The sequence below is a fragment of the Urocampus carinirostris genome, chromosome 8 (genome assembly GCF_059441175.1).
Source record: "Urocampus carinirostris isolate Australia breed hairy pipefish chromosome 8, RoL_Ucar_1.0, whole genome shotgun sequence".
NCBI lineage: Eukaryota > Metazoa > Chordata > Actinopteri > Syngnathiformes > Syngnathidae > Urocampus > Urocampus carinirostris.
Window position 1 is genome coordinate 1,868,741 of NC_142356.1, and position 23,385 is coordinate 1,892,125.

A 23,385-nucleotide genomic window follows, 5' to 3' on the forward strand; every position below is an offset into this window, starting at 1 on the left:
GAGTCCATATTTTATACTTGTGTTGAATTGCACAAATGGGCTACTTTTCTGCTACTTGTCTTTGAAGTTTTTTTTGTACTTTGTATTCATGTTCAGTACAATTTGGGTACATTTCAATGTATTTTGGATACTTTTTAAAGTACATTTATTTTTGTACCTAGAGATTTGAAGCGCAAATGAATTTTCAGAAGATTCAAAGGTACGGTGTGATTTGGCGCCTCTCAGTGGTAAGAAAAATACCTTTTTGATTTTAATCTTAAAAAAACATGAAAACGTGCATTTTTTGAGAATTTTGACACACAAAGAGAGAGCGGACATCGTCAGACATCTTGCTGCTACACTTATCCAGTTTTATTTAGTAAAAACAGGCTTTTTATTTTCTTGGAGCCTTAATTGTCATAAATCACAGAGAACGTGATCTCTTGTTAGCGTGTTGCTAACTCAAACACTCAATGAGTGGTGTCATGGATACGGTTGCCATGACAGCGACCCAAACAGGATTTCAGTCCATTTTTGGTAAACTGTTGCGTGCTTAGCTAGCTAGTGAGCGAGCTGGATTCTGGACATTCTCGCAATTGTTCTTAGCATGCGTAGCATTTGTTAGCTAGTGTAAGGACGTTGTCGACGTTGCTGCTAGCTAAATCGTGAAAAAGATGGTGCGGGCATGGGGTTGCCACGGCAACGACAGACTTCGAAGAAGTGTTTCGAGTCGATTTCTGTTTACTGATGTCACGACGCTAGCTAGGTGGGTGTTGCGGTTAGCGTGTTGGTGCTGCTAGCACACGAAAAGGTTTGTCTTGGATGCTGCCGGCTGTAGTTAGCTAGCTCTTGTCGCATAGCCGCCGCTCTCGTTAGCTTGTTGCTACCGCTAACACGTGTAAAAGCACGATTCAATTTTCGTGTATTGTTGCGTTTTAGCTAGCGTCGTACGAGAACTGTGTCGCCGTCCTCCACGGCGTAAAAAAACAGCGTCTTGAGGTCGCAGTCCATCGGGTACTCCGTCCCCGCCGCCTGCCAAAAGCAAGCACAACGTTGAGCGCGAAAAGGCGCCGGCCGGTGCCGCAGCGCGTGCCCGCCACCAGGGGGCGTCCTTAGCACCTTAGGGCTTGTGTAGCTCAGCTTCAAATCGGCCGCCGTGACCTTGAAGAGTCGCGCCAGGAGCCCTTTGACCTTGTGGATCTCCATGGAGGCTGCGCACAAGAAAAGCTTACCTTAGGACGGTTTCTTAAAGGGACAGCGTGTAATATTTGACCAAGAATACTGTGAGGGAGACTCAGAGTGACCGGAAAGTACCTTGTTTGTTTTCAAAAGAAAAATAAGTAGACCAAAAGAAAAGGGACAAAAAGGAGATAAAAAAAAGGAAAGCAAGGGAAAAACAAATGATGAGAAAGAAAAAATAGATTTGTAAAATGGGTAAAAGGAAAAGAAGAAAATACAAAAAAAAAGGAAAGAAGTAAAATGGGGAAAAAATAAAGGAGAATAAAACAAAAGGAAATTAAGAGAAAAATGGAAAGAAGAAAAGAGAAGCTGGGTAAATGGAATAATGAAAAAAAAGTTGAAAAAATTGAAGAATAAAAGAAAAAAATAAGGAAAGAAAAAAAACAAGAAAAATAAAGGAAAGAGAAGGAAAAAGGAATGAAAAAGGAGAAAGACAGGAAAAAGATCGAAAGAGGAATAAAAAATGAAGATGATAGTTCTCATATTTTTGCCTATAATTAAAATCTATACATATATATATATATATATATATATATATATATATGATATAAATTTTTAAATATAACACACACTGACACTTTAAATTCAAAACGGCCACCTACCCGGAAGCTTCTTCTCCAGAGGCGTTCGAGCCGGTTCGTCCTTAAACACAAAGGTCAGCTCTGCAGCGTGGCCAGAGAGGGAAACGGGGAAAAATACCCTGTCAATACCCTGCTTGATCGTCAGCCAATGGCGGCTCGGAAGGGGCGGGGCTTACTCAAGAGCTGATTCTTGAGCGCAAACGGCCGCCGCTTGGTCAGCTCGCCTTCTTCGGGGGCGCCGTGTTCTGAAAAATTAAAGGGACAGTGTGTATTAATTAGCGCCTCCTAGTGGGAACGTGTGTACTTTTTGTAGTATTATTGTTCTTTGATGATGTTTCTGTATTAGTAGGATTTTTTTTCTTGAGTATTATCGGAGTATTTTTGCAGTGGTATTTTCGTAGAAGAATAGGATTTTTGTAGTAGGATTTTTGTAGTATTTCTAGCAAAACTAGAATTTGATCTTTGGAGTACCACTGCAGTAGTATTTTTAAATGATTTTTGTATTTGAAGTATAGCTTTTGTAGTACTTCTGTAGTAGGATTTTTGTAGTATTACTGAAGTTGTACTTTTTTGTAGAATTACTGTAGTTCTATTTTGTAGTATTTCAATACGACTTTTTATGTAGACTGTAGTATTTTTGCAGCATTACTCCAGTCGTCTAGTTGTAATATTCCTATGGTAGTTTTTTGGTAGTAGTATTTTTTCAGCGTTACCTGAGTTGTTTTATGGTAATATTCATGTAGTAAGACTTTTGACAGTCTGATTTTTGTCGTACTTCTGTAGCAATATTTTTGTAGTATTACTTCAGTCTGATTTTTGTAGAATCACTGTCGTCAATCTTGGTATCGCTACTCGAGTTGTCTTATTAATATTTCAGTAGCAGTATTTCTGTAGTAGTACTTTTGTAGCATTACTCGAGTCGTCTTGATGTAATATTCCTGTAGTAAGAATTTTCTGATTTTTGTAGTATTACTGTAGCAATATTTTTGTAGTATTACTTTAGTCTGATTTTTGTAGAAAAACTGGAGTTAATTCTGGTATTACTATTCGAGTTGTCTCATTAATATTCCAGTAGCAGTATTTCCGTAGTAGTACTTGGGCGGGCGGAGCTTACTCTCGACGAGCTCGCCGTATCGGGGATGGCAATTGGCGAACTCCTGCATGAGCTGACTCCGCCCCCTGGCCCTCAGCCAATCCTCTCCGAACATTTTCAGGTAGTCGCGCTCCGCCCCCCTCCTCTCCTGCGGGAGCACCTGAAATCACGGAGACCCGTCGTGAACGGAGCGGCCCCGCGAGCATACTCTTTTGAGCTGACTCCTCGCCCGTCGGCCGTTTTTGACTCACCCGCGATCCGTCGAGGAAAAGGAGGCGGGGCAGTTTGGCCACGATCATCTGATTGGCCGTGGCCGGGTTGCCGTCGGCGCTGGCCAATCCGTTGCCGGCGCACCAGAGGCGGCGCAACGACGCCAACTTGGACAGCTCGTCCACCGAAGACCACTAGGGGACAGAAGCCCGTCTTTTCAAAATGACTGCCTGTTTTGGGAGGATTCCCCCCAGTAGATCTATTTTTTGCAGCATTTCGGAAGTATTACCTCAGTAATGTTGTTTTGGCTGAGGTTGAGCTTCTCCAGTGAGGGGAACATGGCGGAAGTGCTTCCCGCTTCGACGTCGGGAAACTTCATTTTGGAAATTCCGCTTCCTCTCAGGATCAAGTGCTCCAACCTGACGCACGAGCGCAAACTTTACTTCCGGGGGAAGCCCAAAAATAACTTCTTTTTTGGGAACGGAGTATATACGCAGTACAGTGGAACCTGGGTTTTCGAACGCCTCTCAGTTGGAACAAATGGGAGTACGACCAAAAATTTGGAGAAATTCTTGCTTCGCTGTTCCGTCAAAAAATCGGAGTTCGAACGCCGGTAATGCGTGAGTGCGTACGCTAGGGTGCTATGCTGAGCGCCGTACGGGTGTTTTAGCCCTTAATTATGCCTCCGAAGAAAGTCGGTGCAAGCGGCAAAGTTGCTACAGGTGAAAAAAGAAAAGTAGTGCGTACAACTATTGCATTTAAGAAAAAAATAATAGCAAAATATTAAGGAGGTGTGCGAGTGTCTGATCTTGCTAGGGAATACAGCATGGCTAAATCTACGATCAGTACGATACTAAAGAATAAGGAGGCTGTGAAATCTAGTGATGTGGCTAAGGGAATGAGTGCTAAAAGCAAGCAACAGCGGTCCACCTGCGCCTTCTGCTGACCACCACAAAGGTAAGAAATCCTATTCATAATTCTATATCCTTTTTTTATTTTTACACGTTCATGTTAGCGTAATCTTTCGTACGGAAGATTACGATAACGCGAACGTAAGATTAGCCTGGGTTAGATTTATGTGGTTGTTGCAATGGAGCCCAACTTTGAGGGTGTTGGAACGGAGCCCCCTTTGCAATGAACCGCTCACCACTTGTTGTGGAGACCCGGGGGCTAAATGACGTGTAAACGACCTGATTTTTTTATTTTAAACATTCATGTTAGCGTCATCTTTTGTACGGAGGATTACGATAATGCGGACGTACGATTAGCCTGGGTTAGCTTTATGTTGAAAAACATTCAAGGTAAACGTTCAGGGTGTTGGAACGGATTAAAAGGATTTACATATTTTTAATGGGAAAAATGATTTCGGCGATCGAACAAATCGGTTTTTCGAACAGGGTTCTGGAACGGATTATGGTCGAGAACCCAGGTTCCACTGTATATACATATATAAAAAAGGACGCAAGTACAGAAAAAGTAGGAGAGATCGTGTGAGATTTACTCGCAACTCGAGGTCCAAGTCGCAAAAGTATGATTTTTGGGTTCTTTCAAACAAAACGACAACAACAAACACTGATTCTCCAAGGTAGCATTTCCGTAAGTCGTATTTCTGCAGCAGTATCTGTTTGATATAACTGTCGTGTTTATGGGATAAGATTTTTGTAGTATTTAAATAGAAAGACTTTTGTATCATTACTGTAGAACTTTTAAGTAGGTCGATAGTATTTTAAGTTTGGCTGTAGTATTTTTTTGTAGTACCGTGGGATTTAAGAATTTCCAAAGTAGTTTTTTTCGTGATAATGTATTTTCACATCTTACCTGTATCCCTTGCGATCAAGTGCAGTGTTTTTCAACCACTGGGTCGCGGCACACTAGTGTGCCTGTGCGGTCTAGCGAAAGTTCCCTTTTATTTGGGTTTACTTTTACAAGACTGGTGGTGTCCCGATGAATTCGAAATAAAATAAATTTGCTTCGACTCAAAAAAGCGGTCCCTTCTCAAGGTTTCTTCATTGAACTCATGTTGAGGTTTTTGAGTTTTTCCTTGCCCTCATGTAGGTTTTAGATCAGGGGATGCTGTCGACATACTCTGTGGTTTGCATTCATCTGTGGTCTGTGCAGCCCTTTGAGACTTTGTGATTAAGGGCATCACAAATAAACAAGCCCTTACTTGGTATTGCTGTAGTATTTTTTAGGATTCCAATAGTATTGTAGTAGTATTTCCACAGGAGTGTCTTATTAGTATCGCTGCAGTATTTCTAAAGTAATTCTGCAGTAGTATTACTGCAGTGTTTAGGAGAAGATTGTGGTAGTATTTACATTGAAGCATTATTGTATTATTACTGTAGTATTTCTTTAGTAGTATTAATGTAGTATTTTTATGGTATCTCTCCAGTAGTATTTCCAAGGTAGGATCTTTGTGGTATGGATGTCGTTTTTTGGTAGTATTTGCATTGTCTGATTCAAGTAGATGACTGCAGTAGGATTTTTGTTATCTTTTGACATTTCCATTGTAGGATTTTAGTGGTATTCTTGTAGTATTTCTAAAAGGAAAACCAAAAAAGAAGGAAAACAAGAAAGAAAGAAAAGGAAAGAGATAGACAGTAGAGAGACTCGAAGTAACTCTATATATTGCAGTGCTATTTTTCACATTTTCGTTTCGGGCCAGGCCGTAGTTTGCGCGGTATTGTATTGTTGTGTGTCTGTGGTGCCAGACCTTTTGAGAAAGGCCAGTTCTAGAAGAGTGTCCTGGTCCAGCCGGTTGTTGGACAGGTTCAGGACCTTGAGATCCTGCAGGACGCCCTCAGGCCTGAAACACAAATCAAGAGTATTTAGGCACTAGGATTTTTAAGGTAGTAGGATTTCTTTAGTATTCCTGTAGTATTTATGGAGTAGTAGTATAACTGTAGTTGTATTCTTCTAGTATTTCTGCAGGAGGGTTTATGAATAGGATTTCTCTCGTATTTCTGGAGTCGGGTTTTCTACTATATTTTGTATTTCCAGTGTCGGAATTTTTGTAATAAATCAGCAGTAGTACTTTTGTAGTACAGTTTTTCTCTCGCAGAATTTATAGTCGTATATTTTTGGTCCTATTTATGTAGGATTTGTCATTTTTCTGCACTAGTAATTTTGTAGTACAGTTTTTCTCTCGCAGAATTTATAGTCGTATATTTTTGGTCCTATTTATGTAGGATTTGTCATTTTTCTGCACTAGTAATTTTGTAGTACTTTACTAGAAATACCTTTTGGTGGTATTTTTTGCTATTCCTGCATTCGTTTTTGGAAACATGTTGTAGTATTGCTTTGGGACTATTTCTGTAGTACAATTTTTGTCCTATTTCTGCAGTAGTATTATTATCGAAGTACTCTTGTGGTATTTCTGCATTCATATTCTTGTAAAATTCTTGTACTATTGTGCAGGAGGGGTTTGTATTATTCTGCAGCAATATCTTTTTAGCATTATTCTAGCATTTCTGCAATAGTATGTCTTAAATATTTCTGTAGTAGTATTTTGGTACTATTTCTGAAGTAGAATATTTGTAGAAATCTTGTAGCTGTTCCGCAGTAGGATTTTGCAGTATTACTGTCGTAGTATTTTTTTCATTCCAGAATTGAATCAGTATATTGGGTACTTGAGGTTTTGTGGTAATATGTTTGTATTATAGCACAATATTCCGGTTGTAGTATTTTTGTTGTGTTTCTGTTGCAGTATTTTAGTATTATATTATATTATTATTTCTTTCAGAATGCAAGCAAAATGTACGTTTTGTAGTTTATTTTCTCAGTTTACCTTTGCAGTCGCGTGATGCAGTTGTCTTCCAAGATGAGCTCTTCCAAGTGTGGCCACATGGGGGCGCAGTACAGTATCTGAAAGCAGCCCACTCAGCCTCCGTTACCAGGGCAACCCGGCCTTTCCACTTACCTGCGTCCAGGTGAGCTCGCAGCCGATGAGAGTTAAGACTTTCAGCTCACGGAAGGCGTGGCCGTGTGTCGTCGGTTCCGCCGGTGGGCGGAGTCTGTTGAAGCTGACAGAGGAAGTCGGCGGTCAGGCGACCGCGCGGTGGCCATTTTGGTGCCCGCGGTGCCGGGGGCGGTCGTTTCGGTGCCCACCTGAGCTGAAGCGCCTCCAAATGCGCCAACTGGCCAGCAATGGCCGCCACGTCCTCCCAGCAGCGCAGCAGCGAAGCGCTCAGGTCCAGCCAGCGAACGCCCGTTCGTGTTAAAGAACTACAAACCTGGCCGACGGGATGCTCAAAGGAGACTACAAAAATGGACGACTGGTGTGGTGACGCAACGCTCGAGGGATAACGCTCGAGGGATAATGGATGTGGCGCAAACGTTAAAGAACTACAAACATGGCTGACAGAATGTGGCGACGGGGCGCTCAAAGGATACCAGAGGCGTGTTCAGGAGAGTAATCAGACATGTAGTCGCTTGTTAATCGCTTGCCGCGCACTGCTGAACGTTTTGTAATCGCTCACTGCGATTGCCTTACTGATCCAAAATGGCCGACGACAGTACAATGGATTTCGTTCTACAGCTTGCTTTGAGCGAGTTGGCTTATATGAGCGACAGTTCGCATATCGACACAGTTAAGGTTATCCTAAACGCAGTGGAAGGGTCATACCTGTCTTGCATTGTTCACAAACATTACCAGGCGATGTAAGACGATATATTACATCGCCAACAGCACTCGTCAGGGTGAGATCCTCCATCTTCTGCACTGTCGACGCCATGTTGGAAATCAAAGTAAGCGGTCTTTCTCCCGTGATTACTCGGGCACGCGAGCGCTCAATAATCATTGAGGCGTGTTCAGGAGAGTGAGCGATTGCTATCGCTAGCTATCGCTAGCTTCTGAACGGCCAATGATTATTGAGCGCTCGCGTGCCCGAGTAATCACGGGAGAAAGACCGCTTACTTTGATTTCCAACATGGCGTCGACAGTGCAGAAGATGGAGGATCTCACCCTGACGAGTGCTGTTGGCGATGTAATATATCGTCTTACATTGCCTGGTAATGTTTGTGAACAATGCAAGACAGGTATGACCCTTCCACTGCGTTTAGGATAACCTTAACTGTGTCGATATGCGAACTGTCGCTCATATCAGCCAACTCGCTCAAAGCAAGCTGTAGAACGAAATCCATTGTACTGTCGTCGGCCATTTTGGATCAGTAAGGCAATCACAGTGAGCGATTACAAAACGTTCAGCAGTGCGCGGCAAGCGATTAACAAGAGACTACATGTCTGATCACTCTCCTGAACACGCCTCTGGTGAGACTCAACGTGTCTGAGAACTACAAAAGTGGACGACGGGTGCGGTGAGGGATAATGGATGTGGCGTAAACATTAAAAACTACAAACATGGCTGCCGATTTTTGGATTATTGCTGTAGTATTTGTGTAGTAACTCTCGTAGTACTTTTGCAGTAGTATTTTTGCCGCGTTTGTGTCGTGAAGAACTAAGAAAGGATGGCGACAGGGTTGTTTGTGTGGTTGGTCTGGAAAAGAAGCTTGTTTTCACAAACGGTCACTGTGTTTATGACTTGCTGTGAGTAAATAGGCGCCGTGTGTAGTTGCAATCCTGAATAAGAGGAGCACGATGACCCCGACCCAAAGGATACCGGGCGTGCTTCTGCGGATCTCCCCGTCTTCTCCCGGCCCATTGACTAAGCTTTTGCCGAGGAGGACGCTGGGTAAACTCTCCAAGCTGCGCAAAGAAAATCCAACGTCGGTTGGTCGTTGTCAAGGCAACCCCGCCCGGCACTCACCCGCGCCGCGGAACCGCCGTCCATTCCAGCGTCCGTCCCCAGACGCTCACGTCTTCCGGCTCCGTCGCCTCGGCGTATTGGCGCCGTACCGCCGTGGGGAAGTCGATCCCGAAGCTGACTTTCGACGGGCGCACGAAGGAGCCGCCCGTCGGGTGCCTGACGGGCGAGAGTGGTGGAAATCAGAGGCGGGGGCGGGGTGCCGAGCCCCGGCCGCGCCCCTACCGGACGCTTACCTGCAGGTGAAGTAGCGCACGCCTCGGTGGAGTCCGTCGTGCTTCCCCCTGGTGGGATCGTCCCATTCCACGCCCAACCATTGGCCTGACGCACACAAATGAGGGCGGAGCCTTTATGTTAGCATGCTGACGTTTAAAGAGGTGGCGGGTTCGATTCCCAAACTCCTCACAGTCAATAATTTGGATCTATCGCTTTTTGTTTCACTTATTTTTATTGTGTGTTTTTGGAGGATCTGGGTCACAACTGGTGAGAATAGAATTGTATATAAATGGTCTGCATTTATAGAGTGCTTTTCAAGTCAATGAAGAGCTCCCAAAGCGCTTTACAATATGCTTCACACTTACCCACTCACACACACACAATCACACACCAATAGCAGCCATGCTTATTGGGGCATTAGGGATTCAGTGTCTTGCCCAAGGACACTTTGACATATAACATGTCTCTCTCTCTCTCTCTTTCAATCAATGTCTCTCTCTCTCTCTCACACTTTCAATCAATGTCTCTCTCTCTCACTTTCAATCAATGTCTCTCTCTCTCTCTCACTTTAAATCAATGTCTCTCTCTCACTCACTTTCAATCAATGTCGCTCTCTCACTCACTTTCAATCAATGTCGCTCTCTCACTCACTTTCAATCAATATCTCTCTCTCTCTCTCACTCACTTTCAATCAATGTCTCTCTCGCACTCACTTTCAATCAATGTCTCTCTCTCACTAACTCACTTTCAATCAATGTCTCTTTCTCTCTCTCTCTCACTTTGGTAAGTGGTCTGCATTTCTATAGCGCATTTCAAGTCAATGAAGAGCTCCCAAAGTGCTTTACAATGTGCTTCACACTTACCCGTTCACTCACACACCAATAGGGAATCAGCCATGCAAGGCGCCGACCTGCTTATTGGGGGCATTTGGGATTCAGTGTCTTGCCCAAGGACACTTCGACATGTAACACGCACCCGTATGAACCCTGGGCGTAGCTCCCATGCAAAATCGGACTCCTCTTTGCAAAAACTATGCTGTAAATGTGTTTACTAAGAAATAGGAATGCGAACATCACCAACATCAGAGAAGACCCTATGTAGCTAAACGCTATAATATTAACGATCGTGACGAGTTCTCCACATGTAGGCTTTATATAGTGTACTAGAGTAGTTTAATTGTAATGCTTATTTCTAGTCTGCAACAGTCGTGATGCAATTTGATTGAACGTCGTTCACGAAATGTTGTAACCAGCGATCTCTTGTCAATGAAGGATTTTTTATTTTATTTATTCGAATATAAGGGATTTAATATAATACAAATTAAATTTTGCTGAATGCAGTGGGGATTTTTCACAGGGAAGGCTTAAAGTCAGTGTGGCCTGGACAAAAATTATGTTTACAGAAAAACGAGAACGAGGACAAGGGGTGACGCGGGAAAAGGAGACGAGGTTTCTGATAAGCTTTCTTGTTGTGAGTCCTCTATACGTGGCGGCGTCTTACGGCGAGGAGGAGGTGACGTTGGCACCTGGCACGCCCCAGGGGCGGAGTCAGCCCGCCCCATCGGAGGGGCCGATGCCCCCACGTGTCAAAAGGACGGAACACGGAAGATGGAGAGGGACAGCAGAGACAGACAGGGGACCAGATCGGAGAACGAGAGATGGGAGGCTTGACAAGACTAATTAGATAATAATTCGGCAAAATTCGATAGAATTCACTCAATAATAAATAATAAAAAGAAAATAAATTCGCCCCAGTGTGGAAAAGCCCGTCTCTTGTCAATATGTTTCCCATAAACTAAGAAAACGAGCACGCATTGATAGGAGGATACAGTTTTTGTGTTTGGTTAATGGAGTCAGATCACTCATTCGAACAATTTTGTAAACGCTAAATTTGTAAATATTGTTTAATTCCTAACATCAATAAGACCCCGGTTACATTGGATTTCCATTTGTAAACAAATGTTTGAATTGAATCGGTACTCGAATGGCAGCCCGCCTGGGAAAACCAGGTGCTGTATATGTAACCCGTGGCGCACGATCTGCTGCAACAGCACTGACTGTACCCCTGCCAAAATATGACTCCGCCCTAACTTGAGAGGAAAAAAAAGGCTGTAACACTTCAAAATCACTGTGGTGACATATTAAGATCACAGAACAGTACGCTAGAAGGCAGAAACAGGGACCATTTTAGCAGAAGGGGTGAGATTTAGGTCCAGTTACCTGCAGTGGGTGGGACAGCGCCCACGAAGAGGACCGTAGCCCGATGCTCGCCGCACGACACCCGGCATCCCAGCGCATCTTCCGGAATCTCAGCTTCTGTATTCTCTGCCACCATTTTTGAACAAAAAAAAAGCAAAAAGGGAGAAGAGAAACAGATTCGGGAGACTCACGCGTCGCTAATCAGCAGAAAGCGCCATCACTCTCACTTCCGGCAACAGCCATCGGGGGGCTCTTTACTTGATGCATTCATTTCCGCTTTACCATGTTACATGATCACGGTTCCCAGCTTACTAAACTATTTCTGTAATTCATGTGTTATTTTTCCCATTATTATTGGTGTCATAATTCACCGATTGGTCCTTACAAAAACGAAAGAAGGTGGATTTGTCAAGCGGTATTTGCAAATGCAGCCGGGTGCCTGTCAGTATTTGTATCACATCGAACACATCTCTGCGTGCCACTGCACTCACTTCCGGCAACACTGGATCGTTCCAAAATGTTTCCACTACAAAGTACTTTCCCCTTTATATTAGGGCTAAAAATAAGAACACAATATCTCTTTAATTAGTATGATGGGTTTTCCCTATTATTTTCCATGCCACATTTTACGGAATGGCTCCCCCTCAAAACACGAAAGAAGTAAAGTGGATGTAGAAAACGGCATTTGTTTCATACCGAACACATCTTGAAAAGGAAAGCAATGGCACCATCGCTCACTTCCGGCAACAGTGAATCGTTCCTTCTTCATCACGAACCCCCTTTTAATATTCAACCTTAAAGACAAACATACCACCTCTTAGTTGATGTGTTATTTTTTATTCCAACGAATGAAAATATGCTTCCGTCGTTTATACAAAAACAACGAAAGTAGTTCGACAATGGACTGGAAAACGTTTCATACCGGATACATTTACACGAAGGACCACAGCTAGCTAAAACACGCGTCCTAAACAAGAATCGCTAAAAGTTGCTTTATTTCTACATTTTCCTTATTATTTCTATATTATTGAGTTTAAAGCCTTTTTCGTATATTTTTATTTTAAAGCCCTCCGGAGTACACAATGAAGAAGAAGAAAGTTGTCGAGAGGTTTGTTTCTTGAAACGTTTTAGAATTGGAATTGTAATTGACAACAACGCAGTAAACATTGTTTACCGGATGAGACAATAGCTAACTATAACATATATCTACCATAAACTAAAACAAATAGTATATTTGTATATATCTATCAACTCCTAGTCAACAAATGATAGTTTGATAACAAATACAATATTCATACCTGTGTTACCACAAGTAACAGACCGATATTACATAGTGCCACGTACACTGAAGATCAAACTGAATATCAAGAGAACAATTTACAATCAATTAAATCATTCTGTAAAAATGCCATCTCCAATCCTTTACAGTTAAAGGAAATTATTTTGTGTCAATACCATGCTACTGCGACATTTATAAATGGTTAGGGCCTTTTAATGAAAAAAAAAAGAAAAAGTATGTTGCCAAAATAGCACTGATCAAAATTAGAAAACATTTTCAGGGGCCTTCCAGTTAATTCTGCTAATTTCCTTGATTATCTGCCAACCCCTATTCAACTGGAGTTTTAACTGCCAGTTTCACTGACTTTTGAAGATGGTCGGCCATTCTAAAGTTATTCGAAAGTCTTCGTCAATTATCCAGATGAAAACTAAAGGGACAATCCTATCAGCCATAGCAAGACAAGTTGATCGACCTGAATCTGTGATTTCAAATATATTGAATCTCTATAAAACTACAACATGATTCAAGTTGCTCAAGAAGGCTGGTCATTCGCGGGAGACAAATACGAGAGAGGAGGATGTCAATGGGCGATCGGTTCCACACTGCAGCTGGAATTGCTCGCCAGTTCAGTGCCGATCATGGGAAGGATCCCCTTGTTTAAGAGCTTTTGGGATGAAGGACTTCACTTTAGTGACCCAAAAAATAATCATCAAAAAGCTAGATTCATCTTTGTTGTTTGGACAGAGAAGAACGCGTCCAGCGTTCACTTCAGTGAGAAAGGAAGTCAAGTCATGTTCATTTGTGACGCCCTTAATCACAAAGAGTTTCAAAGGGCTGCACAGACCACAGACTTTTATGACACCATCCCCTCATCTAAAACCTACATTAGGGCAAATAATACACATATTACCAACATAAAATATAGGTTATGCATATGCTGTAGAGTAGAAGTGTGTTTCAAGCCTAGATTTAAACATTTCCACTGAGGTTGCAGATCAAATCTCAGGGGAAGAGCATTCCACAGCACCAGGGCCTGAATGGAGAACCCTCTGTGGATTTCTTCTTGGCTCTTGGGATCACCAGTAGACCGGCATTTTCAGAGCGAAGGCTCCGGACTGGAACATAGGAGAAAATTAAATCTGAAAGATATGAGGGAGCAAGTGCATGTCTTTGTGTAATACCAACAGAACCTTAAAATCACATCTTAAGCTAACAGGGAGCCAATGCAGGTTAGCTAAAATCAGGGTAATGTAATCAATTTGGGTCTGATGGGAAGCATTGTGTTCAGTGACACATTGGGGAAAGACTAAAACCCTAAAAGTGGAAGAAAAAAAAATCCAGCAAAAGATGGTAGAGGGAAATGTCACAATTTAGCGCGTCTTGTACATGGCCGAGTGAATGCAAATGTGTATCAGAACCTCCTTGGTTCCTCACTGGCGTTCATGGCCCAATCAGCCTGCAGTCCTCATGCAGGACAATGCTCCGTGACACACATCAAAACAGCTTAAGAATTTGCTTGAACGGATGGCATGGCCTGCCCAGAATCCTGAGCTCAACCCAATAGAGAACCTGTGGAAAATCCATGGTGACAAAGTTATGGTCAAGAAAGCCACTCCAATCACTGAAGTGTTGAGGAGGCTGGAAGAAGGATGAACCAAAATCACATCAGTGTGAGAGACGAGTACTATCCTGTGGCCGCATTTGCAGCAGAGGCCTTAAGCTAAGATTTTTCTCCCATGCCACTCATTGTTGTATCATTTGGATCAGTGCGTTTTCTGAAAAATATATTTTTGTGTGAAATGCCTTTAGTCGTTTTGTGAAAAAACAATTGTAGTACCAAAGTATAGACACAATCAAAAGTCATTGAACTGGGAACAGTGAAGATGCTATTATTTCATAACGATTCAATTTTTTTCTACTAATTTTGATCTTTATTGTATATATGTTGTTATATACATTTTGTCAGCTGGGATAACCGAATCTAATACCAGCAATGGCAAAGAGGACAAATTCATCACAATACATTTGGACAGGTAACTTAAAATTAGTTTTACCTGGTTATATCAGTATTATTTTCCCCCCATTTTATTAACACTCCACTTATTGAAACATGAATATTTTGTTTGTTTGTTTGTTTGTACATGATTCAATTGTTTGTTTGTACATGATTCAAATTGAATCTTTTCTTCCGGCGCCGTCACGAATGGCAGCCACTCCAGCAGCTCCCGTGTTATTTTCGATTGTTCTCGATTGTTCTCAGCTCAGGGATGCTGCTGGAAATGTGAATTTCCCTTCGGGGATGAACAAAGTATCTATCTATCTATCTATCTATCTATCTATTAACAATGCTAAGAGAACAGACATACACCACGGAACACACTAAGACCCTTGCAGTGTGTATTGTGACCAGACCGACTGTAGAGTACTTAAAACCTGTACTTGTAAACTCAGACTGATTTCGAGTTTCACACCACAAACAGACACACAAAGGCCTTCACGCCTTGTGTCCATTCCGGGTATTTTTAAATCTCCATAACCTCGCAAACGATGAACACTTTTTTCAATTTCTAACATTTTGTCAAAAGCTGGAAATAAGATTGTTGCTGTATTCTATCTGTGCTCAGCGGGACCCCCGACTACTTTGTGGGCGCCGTTTCGGGGAGCCTGAACCCCACAAAGGGAAGGCCGGAATCCGCTTCGCTGGCAGCCCTTTTCAGCAGCGCCTCGACCGGCGCAGGCGGGAGCGCCCTCTTCAGGCCGGCGCCGCAGGTACTGTCGACTTAAATTGCTAGACAAATGGCAAAAGAATCGCACCCGATTCGCTCTTTGAATCGGAATTGTTATGGTCGGGCATGAAAATGAGAGGTTGGCCGATTATCCGGCAGGCCGGTATTCGGGACGACTATCGGTATCGGCATTTTTATTTGTTCGACATGCCGATGGAATAAATTTAAAACCAGGTCATTAAGGCTCAGATGCAGCCGAGCCTCTCTCCTGCCCTCTGTCGCAGACGCTACCCGCCTCGCGCATTACGATCGGATAAGTGGCTGGGGGCGGAGCCACTGACGCAGGAAGAATAAGGTTAGAGTGGCAGTTCTTCTAACTCTTGGCATACCTGTGAATCAAGACCACCGATAATATTGAAATTTTTAAAAGCTAGAAAAGCTTTTGTGTGATTCAGAGATGGTGTAAAAAGTGAAGTGAACTTGTTTTAGAGGAGCACGTCCAGGTGGAAACTGATATATTAGCTTTTAACTCCACCCTGGGGAGTAAAGGCCCACATTAAACCCCCACCCCACATTTGCATATTACCCTATTTTATGACTGTGTATTTTTCGTAACACTATTTAAATGCTCTTTATTAACACGATATATCGGGTATTTTTGTATCCGATATCTTTTATTTTTTTAGCACAAGGATACTGCTGGAAGGATGAATTTCCCTACAGGGATGAATAAAGTATCTATCTATCTATCTAGATATCTATCTAGACATTTATCTAGACATCTATCTAGACATCTATCTGTCTATCTATCATATATTTATCTATCTATCTATCTAGACATCTACCTAGACATCTATCTATCCATCTCTAGACATCTATCTATCTTTCTAGACATCTACCTAGACATCTATCTAAACATTATCTAGACATCTATCTAGACATCTATCTGTCTATCTATCATATATTTATCTATCTATCTATCTAGACATCTACCTAGACATCTATCTATCCATCTCTAGACATCTATCTATCTTTCTAGACATCTACCTAGACATCTATCTAAACATTATCTAGACATCTATCTAGACCTCTAGACATCTATCTATCTTTCTAGATGTCTATCTTTCTAGACGTCTATCTATCTAGACATCTATCTAGACATTTCTAGACATCTATCTATCTTTACAGACATCTACCTAGATATCTATCTAAACATTATTTAGACATCTATCTATGTAGACGTCTATCTATCTAGACATCTATCTATCTAGACGTCTATCTAGACATCTATCTATCTAGACGTCTATCTATCTATCGAGACATCTATCTAGACATCCATCTATCTCTATCTAGCTATCTCTATCTATCATTAGATGAGTTAATCAACCATGTGTAATTGAGAGAGAGCATAAAAAGGATGCTAAAGTGGAAGGCTGAGTGATGAGCTGTTACCATAACATGAGTTGGTAAATCTGTCTCCAAAACAGGAGTGTTCACGCTTTTCGATTGGCCAGCTCTGTTCGATGCATTTTTGTTTTAAGTTTGTTGTTAAGCCATGTTGGTTGTATTGACATTTTGATTTTTCAGAGGAAAACAATCAGAAGTTTTCATGTACCTTCTTACAAGTGCTGCTAAGCCTTACTTGCTTTCCTGCACTGTTAGTGCGAGTTGCGTCGAAATCATATCTCATTGACCGTTAAAGGTTTGGGAGAGCTTTTCAAGTCGTCTTGGAATTTATCACCAAAATTCTTTCCTTTTGCACGATTCAATACAGCAAGCCAATATGGGCTCCAAATATCGATAATCGGCCATCTCTTCATTCAAATCGTCCGTATCGGCTCTGAAAATCCATTATCGCTTGTCCATATTTCGTTGTCTCCAGCTGTGTACTGGGCCCTATTTCCCACACACCCTTCTCCCTTTTGGGACGCCTTACTCCTTTTCATGCCTGAATGATATCGGAGACATTTCATTTCACACAAAAAAAAACGGAACGTTGAGCGTTTTTGTGAGAAGAGGCTCACCACTGGCTGCGATTGTTTCGCTAGATTCCGCAGGTGAGCGAGAAGAAGCAGGAAGTTCCCCAAGTAAAGGTGGACGCCGTCCGACAGCCCGAGAGCAAGAAAGGGTCAAAGGTGCAAACATCGGCGCAGCGAAAGTTGCATAAAAGGTAAAAAAGCGTGTCTCAACATACAATTGGAACCCGGGTTCGTACGGGTGCTTGAAATCCTCGAAAAAGCCTTCCATTTTAATGCGGGTGCTCGGTCGTGCTTGAAATTGTTTCCTGGCATTCCGGCGAGTTATTTTCTTTTCTTTTGTGTCCTTGTAGCGGGACTCAGGTGGATGGTCTAGCTCCAGCTGGTGTTGCACATTTGTTTTATATATGTATATTTTTATTGTTGTTGTTGTTTTACCTCATCTGCAAAATCGATGATAAATGTCAGTCTCGCACGACAGCATTTAATTGTTGACACTGAGGATCATTATTGAGCAAGTCTCACTAAATCACGTGAGATCCTGTGAGATTTGGCCCAAACACCCTTTTCTGACCTGTGAGACTTTGCCATCTAGTGGTGATATACTAGTACTTCTCTTACCCTTTCTGTTATACAAAACTCAATACCCTGAAAAATAATAATAAACTTCCCCTAACATTCAAATACGGATTACACAACATAAATCCCAAAATACAACATTTTAACCAGTCAGCAATCCTTGCTGCGCCACATGCTGATTTTTCTTTCCTTTTTTGTTTTTCCTTTTTCTTCTTCCTCGTTTGAATTTTTGCAGACGTGCTCGTAAATATTTGAAATTGTTGCCATGTTTCCTGTCCGTCTGACTCAACTGACATCGCATTAAATCAAGAAAAATAAACGTAGTTTGCTTAAAAACAAGGCCGGTGGCTTCGCTTTGCCATTGTATTTCCTTTTTTTCTCGTGACTAACGGCAGCTGGCATTAGTTTGTATGTTTTGAGGGTGCGGCTTATAAAAAAAGTTTCATACGTTTTTATGTTCTGTTTCCATGGCGACAAGCGAATACCGCAGGTCACTGTGACCTTAAAAGTGGTCGTGTTTTTTTGGGGGGGTGCAGGGAGGCGGCGCTTGAGAACGCCGACGAAGAAGAGCGACGGCCGGCCCGTCCAATGAAACGGCGCGTCGAGAAGGCGGAGACGGAAAAGGAGGAAGAGCCTTGGGCGCTCAAGCGGCAGCGGAGGCGGGAGCAAAAGCAAGAGGAGCAAATCAAAAACAAGAGGACGGTCTTCGTGGGGAATCTGCCCGTCAACTGCACCAAGAAGGTTAGACGGCCGCCGCCCCTGCCCCTTTTCTCTCCGTCTTTCTCTCTGTCGCTCCCCTTCTCTCTCTTATTCTGTTTTTCTTTATCTCTCATTTTTTCTCTCTTTCCCTGTTCCCCTCTCTCTCTCTGTCTTTGTCTTATTGTTTCTTTCTCTTTGTTTTTCTATTTCTTATCTCTTTCTCGGTCCATCTTTTCCCCCTACTCTCTTTCCAGTGTGTCTGTTTTTCTCTCTTGTTCTCTCTTTATGTTTATTTTTTTTAACCCCTCTTTTTTTCTCTTTCTCCCTCGGCTCTTTCAATCTCTTTTTTTTCTTTTCTATTTTCTTCTCTCTCTTTCTCTTCTACTACTTTCCTTCTCTCCTCTTTCTTCTGTTGTACTCTTCCTCTCCTTTTTTCTTTACCCTCCTGTTCTCTTTCTTGTTTTTTCATCTCTGTATTTCTGTTTTTCTTCTATGTTTATCTCTTTCTCTCGCTATGTCTCCTCCTTTTCTCTCTCTCCTTTTTTACCTCCTTACCTTTCTCTTTTCCCCTCTCTCTTATACTTTTCCCCTTCTCTCTCATTTACCCTCTTTATCTCTTTCTACTCCTTTCTCTCTATCCCTTTCTTTATCTCCCCTGTTCTCTCGCTCCCCCTTTCTTTCTCTCTCTCTCTCTCTCTCTCCTCTCTTTTTCTCCCCTCGCTCTTTCTGGCAAGCGGCCCCCCGGGCTCAAATGAATCCCCCCCCCTCAGATGCTGCAGCAGGTTTTCCGAAAGGACGGCGCCATCGAGTCCATCCGCTTCCGATCCCTGGTAAGGAAAAAAAGGTATTTTTTAGTGGAGTGGGCGGGGCTACGCTCAGGTGACCAACTCTCATTGGCCGTAGGTGCGAGAGGACCCATCCTTGTCCCGCAAACTGGCCGCCATCAAGTGAGTGGTTTCCGCCACCGCCGCCGCCATTTTGCGGGATCCCGTTACCGACGGCGCCATCTTGTTTGCAGGCGGAAAGCTCACCCCTCGGTGCAGAGGATCAACGCCTACGTGGTCTTCGAGGAGGCCGATGCCGTGGCCAGCGCCTTGCAGAGGTAAGATCGGGACTCTAAGCCGGACCCGGGCCGTCCAACAGACCCGGGAGAAACCAATACTTGCACTGGTTAGAAAACAGAGGAAAAGAACACCTTAGTGATCGTAGATCGAAGTTTAACGGGCCAATTGGACGTGCAAAGGACGCCAATTCTGTGTCAAAGTGGACTTTGTGTTTTATTTATGATTCAATTGTGCATTTGTAGACTGTTATTTCATTGATGAGAAATGAGAAGAGTCCAACAGAACTAATCGATTTATAGATCCGACAGGGCTTGTTCTCAGCCAATCAGAACGCGAGGATGACGACGTGATCCACACGCTTGTACATCGGTACCTCTGCTTACGGACTGATTTCGTTCTGGAAGTAGCTAAGTAACCTTAAACATTTGTAAGTAGAGTGTTGTGTATGAAAATGGTTGGACAGTGTGTCTGGGGCACTTAAAACATTGGTATCCAGAACGATCGGTGAGCTTTGTCCCTGTCCTCAGCCAAAAATGGAGAAATGTTTGAAATGGATAAAGGCATGCGGGCGCCCTCCAGATCAAGAAATGTTTGAAATGGATTAAGGCATGCGGGCGCACTCCAGATCCACTCGACGTGCAGAGGACCGATAGGAACCGGATCAAAGTTATTTGCAGTAAAAGTTTTATTACCGTATTTTCCGCACTATAAGGCGCACCGTGTTATAAGGTGCTATAAGTGCATGCTGGTTTAAGATCAGGTCATTGTGCAAATTCGTAATTGTAATCCTGTGCAGTCCTTCGAGACATTTTTGTGATTAAGGGCGTCATAAATAAATGTGACTTAACTTGACTTGGCTACAGTAGTGGATGTAGTTACGTTATGCAACCGTTAGATGGTGCCGCGCTAAAGGCAATGTCAACAAAGCAGTCAGATAGGTCAGTCAAACTTTATTAATAGATAACAAACAAGCTTTCCACAACTCCATTCACTCCCAAAATGAATAAACAGCTGTTTTATTATTTTCTCTGAGGTAAAGCATTTTCGTGACACATCTTTGAACAACAGCAAGGCATAACATTTTACTTTTCCTCCATTTAGTCAACACGCAAAAAAACGTCTGATACTGTCATTGGTAAATTAAACGTTAAAAAGTGCAATCGCAATATAGTGACACTCTTAATGTGCAAAAACAACAAGTGCAAAACAATAACAGTAAAGCAATAACATAATAACTGAAAAATGCAAAACGTTGTAGTGGGTTTTATATAATTCACCCATGGAACCATTGTTCAGTTAGCGAGTTCCTAGGGGGACTCTTAATTCTGCCGGCTCGAGCCACTCTCGTGTTCGATTCATTAATGTTGAACTCTCTCGCTGCTGCTCTATTCCCGTGTTCTACTGCGTGACCGATCGCCTTGAGTTTAAACTCTGCGTTGTAAGCGTGTCTCTTAATAGGAGCCATTTCAGGGTCTTTGTACAAACGCACAAATAAAAGAGAATCGTTGTTTAATATTTCCCAGTATGCACAGCGCACTTCTTCTTGTTTGCGAAAAATGGAGTCGGTGGCTGCTTACCTTAAGTTGCGAGACCGTGTAATTCAATATTGATCCATATATAAAGCGCACCGGATTATAAGGCGCAGAGTCAGCTTTTTTTTTTTTTTTAAATCAGATTTTATGTGCGCCTTATAGTGCGGAAAATACGGTAAATTGAAATTTACGCAGCTGTCTGGTCGGTGAGTCCCCAGTGAGAGAATAGGGTACTCGTGATGTCACGTCCATATGTTTCTCGCCAGAGACTCGGAACAAATGGAAACGACACCGCTCGTTTTATAAAGTCTATATAACAATGGAGAGCCTTTTCTACTGACTTTTGACATAGGTTTGCAAAATGAGGAAGAAACGATTCGGCCATGCTATCAGGAATAGCGAGTAGAGTCCCTCGCTGTTGTTGTTTCGGCCGCTCTATTTGCTCCCCGTGTGATACGTGGATACAGTAACTGTGGAGGGTGTGGCTTAGCGCTCGCCGTCGGACCTATGAATTCGGGTCCGCCTGGGGATGGAGATCTTACCTCCGGCGCCTTCCGGTGGTGGGCGCCGGCCATGCGTCCCGTAGCCCCGCCCCCGGCTGACTCCGCCCCTTCCGTCCGCTCAGGAACGGCACGGCAATCCAGAAAGATTTCGTCATCCGCGTGGACCGCGTCGGATCTCGAAGCACCCAGAGCGTGAGTCCCGCCCCCTCTCCCTCGCCGCCATCCGATTGGACGGCGTCCTCGTTAAAGGTTGTTTTTTTACAGCACCAACACAAGCGATCGGTCTTCGTGGGAAACCTTTCTTTTGGTGAGTGCCGGCCGTTTTTGAAGTCCGCGGTCTCGCTCGCTATTCATTGGCCCCGCGTTCCCGACAGACCTGACGGAGGCGGAGCTACGACGACACTTTGAGGACTGCGGCGACGTGGAGGCCGTCCGGTTGGTCCGGGACAAGAACACGGGCTTGGGGAAAGGCTTCGGATATGTCCTCTTTCAGGTAAGCCTCGATTGAAACGGTTCCACTGAGGTTACTGATTGAATCTCAGGGGGAAGAGTGTTACACAGCCCTGGGGCCCCAGTAGAGAACGCTCTTGAACATGCAGATTTCTTCTTGGCTCTTGGGATCATGAGTAGACCAGCGTTTTTAGAGCGAAGGCTCCAGACCGAAACATAGGGGGGAATGAAATCTTAAAGATATGAGGGAGAAAGTCCATGCATGATTTGGTATACTACCAACAGAACCTTAAAATCCCATCTTAAGCTAACAAGGAAGCCAATGCGGGTTCGCTAAAATCGGGGTCATGTGACCAAACTTATGTTTCGCTCCGTCAGAAGAGCGAGTCGGTGCAACTGGCTCTGAAGTTAGCGGGCTCCGCGCTGGGGGGCCGCTCCGTCCGGGTCCAGAGGTCCAAGGAGACCGGTACCGAGACTAGGCAACTCAAAGGTTACCAGCGGCGGCGGCAGCAGCAACAGAGTTTTAAAGGCGAGACGGCTCGCCCAACCGCCAAAAAGAAAAAGGGACCCAAAAAGGCTCGCTCGTGATCTGCCGCCATCTTGTGGCTGGTGGAGAGTGCTTCGTAAACTCCACTTTGGAAAGTTGCTGTATTTGGGTGTGTGTCCTATGTTTTATTAAATGGTTTCCCTTCAAAACGTCTCTACGTCTCATCTGTGAAATTCAAGGGACCCTTTGATAGCCATAATTGAAGCCGGTTAGAAGACCGAGGAAAAGAACGCCATCGTCACGTCGGGTGTTTGTGTGCCGGAATCAGAAAAAAAAACATAGTTATTGTGCTTAAACGCATTCAAGTGAAAAGATTGGACCGAGGCACTCATCAAAAATATTGTGGTTTGCGATACACACTTTATATCAGGTCATAGCCATTAAAAAGTTGATCATTTTTGCTATTCAGTCCATTTACTTATTAGATCAGTAAAATAGCTTGTTATTTTCTTAGCTTCAATTAACTGTTAGCGTGTAGCCTAAATGTCATCAAGAAATCATACCTGCCAAGTACTACGGTTCTGCCGTAATGAGTACGGTTTTCTTGAACCCACTACGGTATTACGGTTGCATCACAAAAACTACGGTTTTCCCTTTCCTGTGTTTTACGGAAACGTGGCTCACGTTTAGCATCCCGGACGCTAACGTGGAGCTACCCGGACGCTAACCGGCTACACGGCATCGACGGGCGAGAACATTTTTAAGATTATTGAAAAAGAAGTTTCCTTGGGATCATTTACCGTAAATTCCGG

At 43.2% G+C, this 23,385-nt stretch overlaps 2 protein-coding genes across 2 annotated transcripts; one reads left to right on the forward strand and one right to left on the reverse strand.

Moving 5' to 3' along the window:
• Nucleotides 1-316: 316 nt before the first annotated feature.
• Nucleotides 317-11,744, reverse strand: tbce (tubulin folding cofactor E). The gene is made up of 15 exons (XM_088341275.1): nucleotides 11,300-11,744; nucleotides 9,101-9,185; nucleotides 8,868-9,023; nucleotides 8,720-8,806; nucleotides 7,210-7,308; nucleotides 7,022-7,124; nucleotides 6,890-6,966; nucleotides 5,816-5,908; nucleotides 3,392-3,521; nucleotides 3,144-3,296; nucleotides 2,914-3,052; nucleotides 1,976-2,044; nucleotides 1,821-1,880; nucleotides 1,099-1,190; nucleotides 317-1,011 (listed from the first exon to the last, which is right to left on the reverse strand). Exons 1-15 carry the CDS (start codon nucleotides 11,412-11,414, stop codon nucleotides 919-921), a joined length of 1,551 nt encoding a protein of 516 aa, XP_088197401.1. The 5' UTR covers nucleotides 11,415-11,744; the 3' UTR covers nucleotides 317-918.
• A 212-nt stretch (nucleotides 11,745-11,956) lies between these two features.
• Nucleotides 11,957-22,843, forward strand: rbm34 (RNA binding motif protein 34). The gene is made up of 11 exons (XM_088341276.1): nucleotides 11,957-12,386; nucleotides 15,182-15,326; nucleotides 17,332-17,453; nucleotides 18,375-18,579; nucleotides 19,308-19,367; nucleotides 19,441-19,484; nucleotides 19,556-19,639; nucleotides 21,759-21,828; nucleotides 21,901-21,943; nucleotides 22,011-22,129; nucleotides 22,465-22,843. Exons 1-11 carry the CDS (start codon nucleotides 12,361-12,363, stop codon nucleotides 22,672-22,674), a joined length of 1,128 nt encoding a protein of 375 aa, XP_088197402.1. The 5' UTR covers nucleotides 11,957-12,360; the 3' UTR covers nucleotides 22,675-22,843.
• Nucleotides 22,844-23,385: the final 542 nt, after the last annotated feature.